Consider the following 18,181-nt stretch of genomic DNA (forward strand, 5'->3'; position numbering starts at 1 on the left):
AGGGAGTTGTGGGTGATCAGGCCAGGATGGGACAACAGTTGTGTGTGATCAGGCTGGTGGGGAGGGCCATTGTGGGTGATCAGGGCATTAGGGGTGTAGTTGGGGTAGGAGTGAGCAGACCAGCAAGGGGGGCTGTTGGGGGCGAGCACACTGGCATGAGGGGCAGTTAGGAGTGATCAGGCTGGTTGGGAGGCACTTGGGGGCAAGCAGGCCAGCAGTGGGGAGCAGTTGGGGGCAAGCAGGCTGGCAGGCAGAGTGGTTAGGGACAATCAGGCAGACAAGCAGGTGAGTGGTTAGAAGCCAGCAGTTCTGGATTGCAAGGGGGATGTCTGACTGCCAATTTAGGCCCAATCCCTGTAAACCAGCAGTAGGACATCCTTCGAGGGGTTCCAGATTGGAGAGGGTGCAGGCCCGGCTGAGGGACACCATCCCCACCCTGTGCACAAATTTCATACACTGGGCCACTAGTATATTTTCTAGAAATGCGAAGATAATCAATAAATGATTGTTGTATAACTTTCTATGGAAAAAATTATTTTTAAAAATCTAACAATATAAAATAAGTTTTTAAGATTAATAAGCATTAAAACAGAAATAATTTTTATATCTAGTGCTTTCCTCCTTATTTTCTAAATAAACTACATATGTATATATTTTATCCTATTATTTGGAAACACTGTTTTAAATTTCCAAAAACTTGAATTTTATTTTATTTTGGTTAACCATTTGGTTTTCACAATTAAATATACCTCATTTGCAGGGGGGGGGGGTCTTTTGGCATAGTTTTGTTTTATTTTTTACATTTATTGAGACATCTGAGTATCCCACAGACATTGAATAAGAGATATATCATTTGTCAGTGCCCTACAGCCAAAGATCACCAGAAATATATATGTGTTCTGTGTTCAACTGGGTTTTTGACTTATTGCAATGAGTGAGTATGCACCCTGGAAGCATGAAGCATCTCAAAAAGGATGTTAGAAAGAACACACTGTAGCTCTGGGGCCTGAATTAGGAAGAGGGTGTTGTTAGTAGGCTTTGTTCTGGATTGGGTAACATCAGAAAGTAGAGATAATCCTATGTAGATATCTCAATAATTCTTATCTAGAAGGTGGGAAGACAAAAAAAAAAAAAAAAAAAAGGCAAAACTTATTATGGCTAAAGAAGTAGCAGCCATAATATTGGCCAGGATAGAAGGTTGTGTAGTCATTTTTTGTGGTTTGGACCATGTTCATGCTTCTATCTGTATTCAGACACAGTTATGGAGTGGTCTTACTCTTCCCTTGATCTAGCATCATCCCAGGGTACTGTTATCTGAGGTTGGTGTTCTATAGAATTGTTTATGTTCAACAGGAGAGCACTATTACCTCATACCTCCAGATGTTCTGGGCTGCTTTTCTCTTTCTCATCTTTTATGAAAACATTTTCATATATGAATGCACACACACACACACACACATAATAAAAATTAATGTATTTTATTTAACTAGGAACATTTACTCTTGTTTAATGAATTTACTATATATAACAGATAGTGACATAGTATATTTAAAACTTTAAGGAAGTAATTCATTCTTATTGTGGAAACAAACAACAAGGAACAAATATACAAAAATGAAAATCATCTACATTATAACTATTCTTAATTAAATTCAACATGCATGAACAATTGGAACCAGAAAGGAATTGCCAGCTTTCAATGGTTAATAAATTAGTTGACCTTATTTTCAACATTGAATAAACAAAACTTTCTGTGTTGTTTGAAGTTGTTCATATGTTCAGATGTTCATAGAAGGCCTGAGGTAGGGTTTCTGTTCAGCACTACCTTTTTAAAATTTTGCTTTTAAAGAAAAGTTCTAAAAGTGACTATAAAATATTTATTATGCTCCCTCCACACTCCTTATTTGAGCTAAAAAAATGTTGTCTTCACCCACCTCTTGCCTACCTGGTTTTCCTGTCCTATTTCTAACCGTTGCTCCCAGGTTCCTTTTGTGTTCTGTGTTCCATTCCCCTGCCTCTTCTTGCACTTGCTTGCTTCCACTTCCTAAACATGAAGCATTTTCTTTTTCTTCATTCAGCCTGGGATGCATTTGTCCCCTTGCCAGCCTCAGTCTTGACTTCCTGACCACTTCTGCAAAACATCTCCTTACATGACTTCTCTCCTAAGAGACCATTTCTAACCTCTCAGCCCCAAAGTATGATGAGGACACAGTGTGAGCCCTCCAAGTCAGGAACTACGTCTGATTATCTCTGTGGTCATGGAATTTAGGTCAGTCCAGGAATAAAACAGAGCACCATAGATATATGTTGACTTGTGGGTGAAAATGAAGAAATATAACTGTATAATCTACTTACAGAATCTACTCCATGCCATGTTTAGGGGTGGTAATGGGTTTATACTTATTCATTCTACTGTACCACTGAACTAGTACCCAGATCTCAGTTCAGCATTCCTTTGCATGCCTTACTGACTCCTTCATCTGGTACTCTGCAAAACAACTCCCACCACCAATCTGTGCAAGCCACATTTGCTTTCTCAACAGTGTAAAATCAGCACTCAGGGCTTAGAGAGCTCTGCCTTGTTGTATTACCTACAACACAGATGCAGTTACAAGATATATACAGAAACAAAATAAATAATAGTAAGGGACCTCTCATAACAGGTCAGGCAAGTTTTCTGAGGAGTGGGGAACGAACATTCATTCCACTTGACAGACACAAACTTCGTGAGCACATGGTTCATTTCTATCCAAATACCTAATAAGCGCTCTCTCCTGAACCTCTGTCAGCATGCTAGCAGACAATTCTTGCAAATTTTCCAGACATCTTGTTTTCAGGTTTCTAGAAGCCCAACTTCCCTCCCTGTTTTTAGATACTGGCCTGGAGTCTACCTGGTACCTAGATATTAGCCGGTGGCTCTGCCCTCTGGGCAAAGTACTGTGTCTTTGTTCAGGATCTGACCTGATCCTCAATATATATAATGTGTTGAGCTCAAATAGGCTTATTTATTTTATTTTATTTTATTTTCTCAAATTTATTGGGGCAACATTGGTTAATAAGATTACATAGGTTTCAAGTGTACCACTGTATAACACATAATCTGTATATTGCATTGCATGCTCACCACCCAAAGTCAAGTGTTTTTCATCACCATATGTTTGATCCCCTTCACCAAATTCAACTGCTGCCCCTCCCTCTCTGGTAACCACTATGTTGTTGTTTGAGTCTATGAGGTTTTGTTTATTTGTTTTTCCCAAACAGGGTTATTTAATTCTTCATTTCTTGGCAGGCTGGACTTCCATAACAGATTAAAAGTAACAGTACTGCTCCAGCCATGAAGACAGAAAAGAAACAGTCCAGAGATGGAAGACGCTGATGAAGCCTTGCCATACTAGCAGTCAGCAGTTGTGCATTGCATCAGCACCATTTGTCCACCATCCAGAACTGAAATATCATTGCTAACATGTACACATAAGGAACTTTTTGACATTGAAATTGGGACTCAAAAGAACTGTTGGCCCAGAAAAAACAAAACAAAAAAAACCTCACTACAGACTGATTCATTTGCCTCTCAGCATAACCATTATGGCTTGTCTCATTTTTAGTTCTTATAAGTGTATTTCTTGTATCACATGATCTCACACATCTAGGGGAAATAATGAACAACATAAACTGATGAACAAAAACAGACCCAGAGACAGGGAACCATCAACCAGACCATCAAACCTCAGAGGGAAGGTAGGGGAGGGTGGGGGAGAGGGAAAGAGATCAACCAAAGGACTTGTATGCATGCATATAAGCCTAACCAGTGGTCACTGACAACAGGAGGGTGGAGGGCATACATGTGGAGGGGTTTGGATGGGAATGGGGGGATGAGGACAATTATGTGATATCATAATCAATAAAAAAAAATTTAAATAAAAATAAAAAATAACTAGCTCACAAATCTTACAAAACTGGACACCTCACGAAATCTGTTTCCCCTCAGTAAGTGTGGATAATAAGTGTGCCTGTTTCATAGGTTATTATTAAAGGGAAGTTATACATCATATCTGGCACAAAGTCAGTATTTTCTTCACTTCCAGCTGGGGGATACCACAGTACATGAAATATACACAGGATGATTCTTGCTGGGGGGCAGGTGTGGTAGAGAATATGGCATACAAGACAAGAATTAAATCAGTCAACCCTTCTTGGGACAGACAATGAAAAATAACCAACAGTGGTGGACATACACACATGCACACAAGCGTGACAATACAATATGATAAGGGCAATAGCAAAGGTAGCCTCAAGGTTGTGCAACCCTAATGCTGCCTAAGGCTGTGAAAGAGTCTTCATGTGGGACGAGTGCTCCAGCTGACACCGAAGATAAAACATTTGAAAGCCAGAGGGGACATGTGTTCCAGGAGAGTTGGCATCAGGGTTAGATGAGCACGGGCTTAGACCAAGTTGCAGGATCACATCGTGATTGAGAACTTAAGTTCTGGAATTAGAGACCATGAATTCCAGCCTCAGCACTGTGCCATAATAACTGGGTCATCCTGCACCAGTTTCTAAACCTCTGTAAGTCTCAGCTATAAAATGGAGATAATATAATAGTACCTGCCTCAAAGGGTGGTTTTAGAAACTAATTGAGTCGATGCACAAAAAGCTCTTAGCACAGCACTCCACGCACAGTAAATTATTGTAATAGCAAATGTTTATTGAGCACCTTCTCAATAAACCTTCTGTATTATTATTTATAGGAAATGAGATGTGCCTGGCTAATGAGACTAGATGTTACCATTAGCAGGAAAAAGCTCTGGAAGAGTTTAGGAGGGGAGTGAGCTGTTGATATCTGATTATTAGAAAACCACCCCAGGATGATGGAGGGTGGGCTGCAAGGGAGGAACCTACAGGAATGATAACCATTAAGAAAGCTATAGAGGCAAGGCATACCAATGATGCATTTGGGCAGCAGTAAACAGGAAGGAAAGAAAGGAAACCAATCCTAGAAGTCCTTGGGAAGAACAATCAAGAGGACAGGGCAACTGATTCATCATGTTGGGATAGGGTGGGGAGAGAAGATCAGAATATAACTCCCAGATTTCTGAGAAGTAGAAGGAGCAAGTTTGGATGAAAAAATAATGAGATCAGCTTTGGTCATGCTGAGGGTGCTCCCAGGGGTAGGTCAATTGGTTTGGGGCCTAAAGCTCATCAGAAATGCTTAGAGTAACTATAACAACCCGGGATTCATATAAAAACGTAGCCTTGAATGGGTATATGTTACTGAGGGAAAACTAGTAGAGTAAGAGACTCCCAGAAAACAGCAGTGTATAAGAGATGGGTGAGAGAAAAAACGGAAGTGGGAGAGCCAGGAGCAAGTGCTGTCATGGCATCTTCAATGAGATGATGCAAAATGCAACAGCAAGACCAAGTGAAATACAGAAAAGTGGCCAGCAGTTGGGCAATGAGGTAGGGGTGAGTTTCAGGGACCTGGAAGTGAGACTTCCACGAATTAAGGCAAAAATAAGAGGTAGAGAGAAATGTAATCTTTTGAGAAAGTTGGCTTTGAAGAAATCAAACATTACATGGGAATAGTTAGGCTGTGGAGTCAGGGGAAGGTCATTTTAGTTCAATAGGTATAGGTATGAGAAGAATGAGCTGATGAAAAGGGAGAATGTTTATCTTTTGGAATTTTTCTTGGGCCTCATCTCATTTCACCTAGTTATTATCACTTCCATTTTCAGTGGCTCTTCATCCATCAACTCCTAGGCCTCACCTCAGAAGCCTCAGCTTTTTTGACCCACTTGATGCCTGCCCCTCTCCACAAAATGTCTGTACCAGATGTTGTCACTGCATCACATTCCTGTCCCTTCATGTCCCTTTCAGACTCCCAGGGTGGACCAGATAGTCCTCTGGAGACCACGTGATCCCTGAGCTCCTGATGTTTATCTTCTCAGAAGCCCCCAGGTGTCTGAAGTTGAGCAACACCCCACAGACACATACTCTGTCCAGGCCCACCTGAGCATTTACTATAGCTGACAGAGGGGAACACACCTCACATGCCTGCTCATTCACAAATGCTCCAGCCTGATGATCTTCTTGTACCTCTATTTTGGCCACCCAGACAAAGGTAGATTCTTCCAAATTGCCCAGCTCCCTGTAGGTCCACAGAGGAAACTGGATAAGCCACCAGAAACATCCTGCCACAACTGGGCAAGTGTGACACAGTGCCCAAAGCATGTCATCTCTGGGGACACATCTAGTCAGACACAACAGTCTTGACGCTCATCTTCAGTTCTCAGACCCCACTTGGGCCTGAGGCTCTAACAGTATGTGTGACTATCAGGGAACAATGTGGGGTGTCATTAGAAGAGTTTCTTTTTCCTGTTCCAGACAATAACAAATACCAGGTCATATGACGCCAGACCATGAGTGAAACTGCCCAAGTCACAGCTGTGCCTGAGGGGATGGGCACAGCAAATGCATTTTCCCTAATGGCATGGTCTCATGAACTGGGCAAAGAAAAAGAGGTTGGGAGACAAGTGCTGTGTTTACTGCTCATGCTTCCCCTTAGTCATCACCTCCCGTAATGGAGACACTGTCACCTGGAAGTTCATTCACAGATCTGCTCATCTGCCCTTTCCCTCACTGTCCCCGGGATCCAGGACAGCTGTAGAATCTGCTCAAGGTATCTTCACACAGAATGGCAGTCACACACTATATCCTGTTTAAGAAGTGGTTCCCACAGCTCACACATTTCTTCTGAACACAGGAATATATTCTCCAAGTCCCAAACCAAGAGCATAAGCACACACACACATGCACTCACACATGCACACACAGAAAGAGTCATCATCTTCCAGTGAATTTCAACTTCTCCCTAGGAAATCAGTTCAAGAAATGTTGAGACCCACAGATTCCAATCAATTATCAGCCAGAAGCACATACTACATATTTATTTGTGTATCTCTACTGGTCCCCACCATGGCTGTCCCTGCACCCAGAAGGCTTCATGTGCACTTCTAAACTTGTACCTACTTCTCATTTTAGGAATCCACCTATAATTAAGTGGGAATTCCAAGTTCTAAACCAGTGCTGTCCAATAGAAATGTGTGTGAATATGTTCTATACCTGCACAGTACAATATGGTAATCACAGGCCACATATGGCTACTAAGCACTTGGTATGTGGCTGCTGCAACCGAGGAACTAAAGTTTACATTTTAATTAATTTAAACAGTCACATATGGCTAGTGACTAACACACTGCACAGTACAGTTCTAAGTAATTCCAACCAAGCAGATGCTAGTACCAGAGTAAAAATGAAGCCTTTTTGGGCTCTCCGGTGGTGAAGGGGAGGTGCTGGGAGATAGGTGCTGTCTTCATTGCTTCCCTTTAACCATGGCCTTCCCTGAATGAAGACACTCAACCACTGTCACCTGAAGATCCCTAGGTTGGGCAAAGACACACTGAATATTGATTGAAGATGCACTGACCTCTTCAAAGAGAACCATGATAAGATGGTCAGAAGCAGCTGAAGACGAGCTTGAGAGTGAGGTAGGGACAAGACAGGACATAATGGGGTCCTAATGGGGTGTGTAATATGGACATAACGGGGTCCTAATGGGGTGTGGAATATGGACATTAGAAGACAGGGTAGAGATGATCCCTCCCTGTGGGTTTAGTACTCTTCTTCCCTTTCCCCATCACTGCACATTTTAATAAAAGGACCATTAAGTATCTCCTAGACTAGAGAAAACCTCTCATTCTTGCCCTAATAAACGGAGGTCCAGAAAAGTAACTGAGTTGTCCGGAGCCATCTATTGAATCTGTAGCAGAATCGGGACCAGGACCGTGTCCTCCCTTCTTCCCCTGCAAGCATCATCCTCCTGCCCCAGCCAGGTCCACTAGAGGAAGACAGAGCCGTGGAAGGAGACGTGCAGGTAGACAATGAGCAGGCAGAGAGAGGCCCAGAAGATGCACCAGCGGAGAGAGAAGAAGCTGTAGCCCGAGCCCTCCTGAGGCATGAGCTTAGGGGCCCCAGAGAAGGCGTGGGTCGCCTCCTCCTCCAACAGCTTCTGGCTGGGCTTCCAGTGCACGATGCCCTCCTGGCAGGCCTCGCAGAACTCACTGCGGTGCGGCCCGCTCTCTGGGCGGCTGGCCACGTGGATGCGGTACTGGCCACCGTCCTCGTCGTAGCACTGCTCGCGCAGGCTGGTGATGAGGTTGTCCACCAGGCTCTCGATGTTCTCCTCCAGCATGCTGGACTCGTCCTGCCGCGCTGTGCCGCACTCGTAGCAGAGCTGCTTGAAGACGCGCATGCGCACCGAGCCCATCCTCTGGGCCCGGTCCAGGTGCATGTGGAAGAGGATGACCACGTGGGGCGACTGCCAGGTGTGCCAGCACCAGGAGCAGTGGAACCTGGGAGGATGGGAGAGAGGGATGGAGATGGGTCTCTCTCCTAGCGGCAGCTAGCCCTGGACAAGTCCATAAAGGAAGGGCCCTGTGTGCCTGGGCCTGTAGGGAGAAGCAGAATGTTTACAGCCCTCTGGGTTCCTCAGGGCTCCAGGTAGGCTCCAGGTAGGCTCCCCTGGAGACTGGAGCAGCACAGTCTCCTGCGCGCCCTCTGGTGGATGCACTCAGGACATGCACCTGGATGCTGCACCGTGGTTATACTCCCCTAATCTGGGCCTTATTTCTCATTTGTGAAATTCAGGGGGACAGTGTCTCCTGTGATTCTGATAGGGAGGTGACCAGCACGTCTCTCTCACGCAGCCTGCCTGCTCCAGGGAGAAGAGGAGACTCCTCTAACCGTGTCAAGCCTAGACCACCAAGAATCCACCGGATGGACAGGTGGAGGGATGATAGGCCAGCAGGAAGAGCACTGCAGAGTTCGGTCCCTGCTCCTTCACAAATAACACTCTCTTTCCCTTGACAAATCACCCCTAGGTCCCACTCCACCCTGTAATAGAGAATGGGAAAGTGGATCCTCCTCGACCTCCTCTCCATATACATGCATACATGAACGCTTACCATGTTGTCTACCCTGGGCTCCCTGGAGTCCCAACTTCAGGAAACATGGAGAGAAGTGGCCTGGGCCTCATCTAGCCAAGCCCAACTCCATCAACCCCTGCCAAATGCACTCATTACCTCCAGGAAAGTTCCTTCCATCCCTGGGATTAACCTCTACCAGGCCCTTGCCCCAAAGGCTTTACAGGCAGGCAAGGGTCTATTGGGCTGAATCTTCCATCATTATTGGCCCTCTCTGGGCCCCCTGTATGTTGGTCCTGAAGGACTTCTGATGAGGGACTCAATTCAATCCAACAGATACCACCAAGCACCACATAGCCCACACTGTGGAGTCGAGGTGATGCCAAGCCTGTCCTGACCCCTTCAGCCCACAGACCACAAAGCACAGATCAGTACCTATCACTACCCAACCAGGATTGGCAGGGAGAGCAGCCTGAGTGGTCCTGAGCCAGAAGGGCCCTTACCTCCATGCTGGCCAGAGCTATGGGACATCAGGATTCATGTGTCCAAAGGCTTAGAGGTAGAGTGAGCCTATGCACAGAATAGGACAGAGCAATAGTTCCCCACCCCATGCCTGAGGCCAGCTGGGAGACAAAGGTCACTAGCTTGGAATAGGACCAGCTGATCCTGAGACAAGGAGCTCAGCCCTTAAACTCCTGGGTCATTGTGCCTAAGTTTCCAGTCCTTTGCACCCCTTCCACCAGTCAGCTCAGAGGCTTCATGTTCTCAGCCTCCTCCTTTCATACTTTCTTAAATCAAGCTAATCCAGAGTTGTTTCCTTTCCCACAAGCCTTAATCCCAAAATAGCAGATCTAGCATAAGGGGACCTTAAAGATCAGCACCTTTTCATTTTACTGAAATGAAACAGAAGCACTGAGAGATCTCTGCCTCTGTCAAAGACAGGTTCACTCTGACATTTATAGGTCTTTGGAGCAAGAATACAAATGTAAATTCCCCACCCACAGCCTGCCTCCTGTTTCTACCCTTTGAGTCATGTTGCCTCTGAGGGACTTCATATATAAACATGTATGGACATCCAGGCCGTGTGTCCACATCCCTAGAACACAGCCACCTGTTGCCTCCTGTCTTTGAATTGATGGACCCAGGGGAGAGGCCTGCTCAGACCGATAAATAATAGAGTTGGAAAGCACTTAATTGGTTATTAAGATCCTGATTTTGCAAATATGAACACTGAGACCCACACAGAAAAAGTGACCTGCCCAGTGTACAAATCAGTACCTATCACCTCCCAAGCAGGATTGGCAGAGCCAGTTTCTAGAACATAGCAAGTGGTCAATGAATGTTTTTGTATTCAAATCAAATTGGATTGAGCTGACTGGTCAGACCTAGGACTAGAGCACAGACACCTCATCCCTAAGCTAAGGCTTTCTTTGGTGATCTCATGGCCTCCTCACCTCAGTTCCCACCACTCTTTAAGAGATTATGAAAGTAAGAAAACACTTAAAATGTCAGAGATTTCGGGAGCATTAAATGTATTACAGTTCTTCAATTACCATGAAAAACAGAGACCCAAAGACAGAACACAACCTGCAGGGCCACCCAGGAGTTAGTGGTAGTGCTGGGATTAGAACCAAGGCCTCTTTCACCTACCCAGCATTCCTTCTCTGCCCCTACCTTGACCTGACACCAGGATGAGGCTCCACACATCTCTCCGTCTCCACCTGGAAGGTGCCCAGGGCTGTGCTCCAGGGACTGCCTCCCTCCTTTCTGGCTTCTCACCTGCCTGAGGCATGCTGCTCCAGGTATTGCTTCCATCCAGGGGCCAGCTCATTGGGCTTGAGGTTGGGGTCTATGATGAGCTCCCAGCTGTCAGCAGGCTTCGCTACCTCCATCTTCTCATAGAAGACTTTCTTCCACTCACAAGTCGTCAAGCTGGTAGACATGGCCCTGTGGGCAGGGTGGGGAGTTTGAGCTCCACCTGAGTGAGAACACAGAAGCAGCCCAGGTATGTGCAGAGAAGTTCAGTCTCTGTGGTCTGAAAATCTGCATCACCAGGACCAGAAGGAAACAGGAACCAGCAACCTCCTTTGTCACCCTGGAGCCTGTTGCCATGGCAGCTGGGTGGGGCACCAAAAGCCATGGCTGGGGAGGAGACAAGTCTCAAGAGAAGAGGTCCAGGGCCCTGAGCTGAGCTTGGGAAGCAGAGCTGGGTGTTGATACTAACTAACTGAAGCAAGCAGGGTGAGAGGCTTAGCCTAGACCAAACTCACCTCGGCCTCCAGGGGCCTCCAGGAGGCAAAGACAATTCAGTGGCCCTCCTTCATCATCCTTCCAGGCACATTATGTGCTATGGTAACTATGTCACCCTAGGGAGCCAAGAAGAACAGGGATGGAGAGATGCAAAGCCTGCAGCTGGGCTTGGACCATCATTTGCTATGTGTCAGGCATTAACTGCTTGATCTGTGTGCAGGCCAAAGCAGGAATTAATCTCCTTTCATCCAGATCAGAAAATTGAGGTTTATTCAGCTCTAGGTTGCTCAACCAACACTCAGATCCAGGCCTTCCAAAATGAAGTTCATTTGTTCATTTATTATAATACTGTTGAGCTCCTAATGCATAGGGACTGAGAAAGAAATGACAAGGTCCTTTTGCTTGGGGAGATCTCAGACCAGTTAGTGAGATGGAATGCAATTTAACCTGCTGTGACAAAGACAGCAATAACATTTTAGATTCATAGAGCCATAGAATTGTTAAAACTCATATTTGGTTCCTGGTCCCAGGCCACACTGAGGCAGCTGCTAGAGGAACACATGTGTTCTGTGTTGCAGGGTCCTGCAGCCTGTGCTGCTGTGACAAGAGGCCAGGCAGTGGGAACCCAGAGCTCCCCAATGCCCAATTTAAAGACTTTGGGGACTAGTAGGGAATTTTCCCCCACATTTGCATAAACCAAATGAAGGCAGAACCCCAAGAGGGAGGGAGGGAGCCTCAGGTGGGAAAAGGCCAAGTCTATTTGGCAGCCAATTCCAAGTCTGCTCCAATATCTGTGTGGACTTAAGATCTGGCTACTTCCCTCCATGGACTTCGTTCCTCTCACCTGCACAGGGGATGCTGTGCTACCTGACATCCGAGGCTTCCTTTACCTGCAATCATCATATGGCTCTTTAACCGGGAAAGTGGTCCCCAGACATGTGGAGACACACAGAGTGCAGGTCATGCAGAATTGAAAAGGGTTGCTAGGAAACAGAAGGGCAGTATTCACTGTTGCGTTCCAGCCGTGGCACTTGCACCCGAGTAGATTTTGCATGGGGTGAAGTCGGGGACAAGACCATTGGATTTTTCTCTGGGAATGAAGAAATTAGGTTTGGGCTGAAGACCTCAGAAAAGACAAAAATTGTGTCTTATATCCCTTGACTGAGAGCTCTAGAAAGGATCTTTTTTTTTTTTTTTTTTTTTTTTTTTTTAAATCTGATTTCTTCATTGAATTCTCTACCTCTTAACCTAACTCTCCTGGCATTGAATTATGACATCTGAAGTTCAGAAATCGGAAATAACTTGGCCAAGGTCTCAGAACTGGGCTGCTCACCCCTCATAGGGGCACTCTTAGCAGTCAGCTTCAGTTCAAGTGAGATGGAGGACCCTTAATTCTGAGGAATAAAATGAACTAAGGACCTTATGGCCCAGCTTAGAGGCACCTGCTAGGAGTAAGTCTCTGAGAAATACTGTTCCATCATTCCCAGAAAAATTTGACGAAGAAAACAACACACAAAAATACAGAAGGTGAGAATCGTCAGGATTTATTTGTTTGTCTTTGCCCAAATGATGCAATCTCCCTTAGGCCTAGTATCAGGTTTAATTTAGAATCGGAGCCCTCTAAGCAGAGACTACTATAATTCATCTTTCTGAACAGTCCTGTTTGCTTGTGAAACAATCAATGAACACAGTTACTACCTCAGTTTTCTGCAAATGTCACTGGCATGCTCCAGAAGCCACAATTTAAGCACTCACTAAGGTATGAATGTGTCCAGCTGTAGCCACATCACACTCTGGCAGGTTTGCTTTATATTGCTGCCATGTTTTTTAATCTATATGACAATTTCAAAAATAAAAGTATGTTTATTCATTTATCAAATAAAATACTATGAACTTATATTCTACAAGCAAAATTAGCAAAGGAGTGAGGGATAAAAGAACTAAACCCCTCTTTAATTTGGGATGTGGGTTAATAAACACTTTTGTAAAATGTCCATTACTTAAATGTTACTTATTAGAATAATACAGAGAATACAAATGTGGAGCCTAAAATATAAAAGTAATAAAGGGTTGGCAGGGGGTGAGATAAGTAGATATCTCCTGGGGGATTTTGAAAACTATATGTACCCTCATCTTAGATATTTCAATCCATGGTCTTGAGGTGGTGTATACAGTACTACCTCAACCCACTCCAGTCCTGAGAAAAAACAACCATTGTTACTGAAGGAAATATATTTTCCCACAAGCATCTTGGGGGGGGGAAAAAAAAAAGTCTTTTTCAAGTTTACCATTTGTAGGGGTTTACAAGTAGCATCACTGTAACACAAGATCGATCTGTAGCCCCAGCATATAGATGCTTCTCAAAACAGTGGTTGACTTGTCTGATATGTCTGAGTGAAGTAGAATTTTATTTAAAAATCAGATATCCTCATCCAGCCAGCATGGCTCAGTGGTTGAGCATCGACCTATGAACCAGGAGGTCACAGGTCACAGTTTGATTCCCCATCAGGGCACATGCCTGGTTGCAGGCTCAATCCCCAGTAGGGGGTGTGCAGGAGGCAGCCAATCAATGATTCTCTCTCATTGTTGATGTTTCTATCTATCTTCTCCCTTCTCTCTGAAATCAATTAAAACTTATTTTTAAATAATTAGATATCCTTTTTGAGGCTAGATTTGGCTGGATCCATGGTTTCCTCTCTTTCTGATAACAAGCAATTTTCTTAAGTTGATAACACCAGGAAGAACAGTCTTCTACACCTGTGACTATAAGCCTGATTCCAAGAAGCTATGAACAGGAGGGCTCCCCTTCATTCCCACTGTGAACACACATTACATGGCTCCTGTGTTATTGGAATTTCACTTAACATGAGTTGTAAAGGACATACACAGAAAACTCTATTTTGACCTAATGATGGGGGACCCATCATAAATTCACACTGATATTTTCCAATGGTGTTTTAATATGGCCTTATTGTAAAACTATTTGGGGGAAATTGCCCTTAGAAGCTTTATTGACAATATAAACTCATTAAAAACATTAAATATTCAAGTTTTGAGTATTGATTGCTTACCAGGTTACAAACTATTTCTCCATTTCTCATGACACTTGATCCAGTAGATCTTTTTATGGAGTTGTTTTGGATAGAGTAAAGGTGCTTCCCATTCCTTCTGCAGAGAGGTCTGGATTTGCAAGAAGCTAGAAGTAATCAGAACCTAAAGCTAAGGCCCATTATTGATATGCAAATCTGATCAGATTGAAGCTTAAAACAATTCCATGATTCCACATTCCCTCTAAAACAAAATCTTAACTCTTTGCACAACATTTAAAAACCATTTATAATCCAGGTCCCACACATCTCTCAGGCCTCACCTGTTATTACTCTTCTTTGATGGAGATGTACTAAATGAGTTTAAATTGTCGTTAAAGCTTCTATGGACCATTTTTGCCAATGGGGATTCATGAACTAGATCCACTGAAGCTTCTAAGTCTGCACTAGTTCATCAGCATTTGTCAAATGAACAAACATCCACAGGATACCCCCAACAGAGTGTCTTAAATCCCCTAGCTGGTTTTCAAAAGATGATATAGGAGGGCAGGAAAATCTTAACCTGGATGTATGCTAGAAGGCAGGGGAAAAAATGGTGTTTGAAAATAATTTACACTAGGGAGTAAAATATGTGATGATAAAGTAGACATGTAGGTACAAGAAGCATAAAACTTAATCTGTGTCGCTCTATGCAAACAATTAAGCAAAGTCCGAGAAGGTGAGAAAACTTTAAGGTTCGTCCAGAATGGTTTCAATGTCCAGGGACCTATTGGTGGAAACGGGTCAGAGTACTACACCAAACTCCTGGGTAACCACAATTTCCACATGGGAATCCAGGTCATTCTTCTAAGAGACTTTATATGATGCAAGAAACAGCAGAAGCTGCAACCCAATTCTTGTAGCACCAGGTCTGAGCAAAGAAACAACAGACTATTTCCTCAGCTTAAAAACTTGTTGGGAAGAAAATTATAATAAATCTTAATTATAATGAAAGTTAATAGTGATAGATGCTTACTCTATATCATGAGTATTTCTAACTACGTGACATAAATTAATTGACATAAGCACACGAGAACTCAATGAGCTCACTACTATACTATTCTCCTTTTTTTACATATAAGTAAACTGAGCAGCAGAAAGGCAAAGTAATTTATTCAGGTTGACATAGTTAATAAGTGACAGTTCTAGGATTGTCCCCAAACAATCTGGCTTACTGACTACATAGCAAATATCCACCAAATTCATTATAAAACTTCAAACAAAAGAATATTGACAAATAAATGGAAGTTCCACTTTCTTTTTACCCTAGCTCTCTCTGACGTTCGTTTTTTGGCCAAGTTATTGGTAAAATTTTAGAATTTACTTTATTATAAAATGTATTTGATAAAAAAATAAATTATGATGTTTGTTTTTAAATCTCTTTAAAATTCTTTAAAATGTTACATACCATCAATATTTTTTCAGTTTGGTACGTGATGATTTATGAGACACAGAGTCTTGTCTGTGAGTCTGTGTTAGTTCCTGAGCGCCCCTGCTGACACCAGCATCAGCACCTCAGCAGCAGCATCCTGCTGGGCCCACCTGCTGCCTTGTCACATCATTATAACTGCTGCTGTGTGAAAATCACTAGCCAAAGGAGAAAACTTTATTAAACGTTGATACAGTGGTTCATTTGTGAAGTGAGGTCATGCTTTGGCAACTTGGGATTCTCTCTGAATGTGAATCCAGTAAAAAACAGAGTGCCTTTGCAAATATGTCTGAGCTTTTTACTTGGGTTCCTGAATATTCTCTGGAATTGTAAAAGGTCGACTCTGTTGGCTTAAAGGTCTCTGTGGAGAGCCAGGAGACTTAGGTTCTCATCTCAAATCTGTATTCACCCAGATCAATCACTTTCATTTTCTGGGCGTTGATTTTCTATTTGCAAATTTTAAAAGTGCTGACCTCGACAGCCCCGTTCACTGCTGCGGTTTTGGTGTGTATGAAGGCACCATGAAAAGGAAAGTGCTCTCAGCGACACACACAGACATCCATCCCCTAGAGTCAGACTGTGTCTGCACACCTCTGTCCCGGTTTTGGTTTACTTTTGCTTTTAGTGTCCCACGGCTTCTTTTGACTTTTGTATACTTACAGATCCAAAGGGACGGAGGCAGTGCCCACTGCAGGGTCTGTTTTTAGTCCATTATTAACTCCCTGTTCCTGCCAAGAGTCAGGTGAGGCTCTGAGGCTGTTGGGATGACCAATAAGCAGTCCCTGCCCTCCTGGACTCAGTCGAGAGCAGAGTAGTGTTGCCATTGTTTATAGCCTTGAAACAATCGCACCTTCACTGAGCAACATCCTATCCATCAACTCTTGGGTGATTCTGTTGCTCCAACTCCTGCCCTCCTCTTCTCTCACCCACAGGTGTCCAAAGGTAAAGTTTCCTTCAATTTACAGACAAATGGAATTTTTCTAGTTCCCTTTTTATTATTGATGTTTAACTTAATTACATTGTCTTGAGAATGTAGTCTGTATGGTTTCAATCATTTGACATTTTCTGAGGCTACAGTTGTTCTTTATTATCCTTTTCTGTATTTAATTTTTAAACATTTATATTGAACCTATTTAGAGAGATACTATACTATTATAACTAAAGCCTCAGATTCTAGAACCAGATCTGGATTTTAAGCTCAGCTGTGCCAGTTACAGGCTTCTAAATTACATGGATGAAGAACAAATTAGTGGTTGCCAGGGGCTAGTGATGAAGGGAGGGGGAGAGGATGGCTATGAAGGGCTAGCTTGAGGGAGTTTTCTGGGAAGGGAATAGTTGTGTATCTTGGTTGTGATAGTGGAACTGTGAATCTAAACATACACACACCACACACACACACACACACACACACACACACACACACATACACACAAATGGGTACATGTAAAACTAGAGAAATCCGAATAAGACTTGTGGATTACATGAACTTCCTGGCCTTTTTTTCAAAGTATGTTTTTATTGATCTTAAGAGAGACAGAAAGGAAGAAGAATAAAGAAATAGAAACATCATTGAGAGAAAAGCATCACCAATTGGCTGCCTCCTGCACACTCCCTACAGGGGATCAAGCCTGCAACCTGAGCATGGGCCTTGACTGGGAATTGAACTGGTGACCTCTTGGTTCCTGGGTCAACACTCAACCACTGAGTCACACCACTTCCTGGCTTTGATATTGTGTTATAATTATGTAAGATTTTGCCCCTGGTGGAAACTGGTCATGGAAGGGTACACAAGATCTCTCTGTACTATTTTTATAATTTCCTGAGAACCTAAAATTACTTAAAAATCAATTTAAAAAAAAATATCCTGGAACATTGTGAGCATTCAATCAATGTTACTTAGTATTATTTTGTCATAGCTCTCTTTCAAGTTTTTCTGCATTTAATTAATTTTAAAAATATATGAAGTTCTTTTGAGTCCCAATTTCAATGTCAAACAGTCCCTTCACACATCTAGAGAAAATAATGAACAACATAAACTGATGAACAAAAACAGACCCAGAGGAAGAGAATCAGTGATCAGACTCTCAAACCTCAGAGGGAAAGTAGGGGAGGGGAGGAGTAAGGGGGAAAAGGTCAACCAAAGGACTTGTGTGCTTGCATATGGGCCTAGCCAGTGGCCATGGACAACAGGGGGGTGGGGGCATATGTGGAGAGGGGTTTGGGATGGCAATGGGGGGATGAGGACAATTATGTGATACCATAATCAATAAAATTAAAAATTAAAAAAAGAAAGTATATAAACAACCATACATGTTATTTTTTTTTTTAAAGAAACAGTGTACCGCCAAAACCAGTTTGGCTCAGTGGATTAGAGCGTCAGTCTGTGGACTGCAAGGTCCCAGGTTCGATTCCGGTCAAGGGCATGTACATTGGTTGCG

At 43.4% G+C, this 18,181-nt stretch overlaps 1 protein-coding gene across 1 annotated transcript; it reads right to left on the reverse strand.

Moving 5' to 3' along the window:
- Positions 1-7,894: 7,894 nt before the first annotated feature.
- Positions 7,895-10,921, reverse strand: RTP2 (receptor transporter protein 2; the record flags this gene model as incomplete). The annotated part of the gene is made up of 2 exons (XM_084870135.1): positions 7,895-8,408; positions 10,758-10,921. The coding sequence occupies 2 exons, from the start codon at positions 10,919-10,921 to the stop codon at positions 7,895-7,897; spliced, it is 678 nt and encodes a 225-aa protein (XP_084726261.1).
- Positions 10,922-18,181: the final 7,260 nt, after the last annotated feature.

Source organism: Pipistrellus hanaki (assembly GCF_964339955.1).
Source record: "Pipistrellus hanaki genome assembly, chromosome: 2".
Taxonomy (NCBI): Eukaryota; Metazoa; Chordata; class Mammalia; order Chiroptera; family Vespertilionidae; genus Pipistrellus; species Pipistrellus hanaki.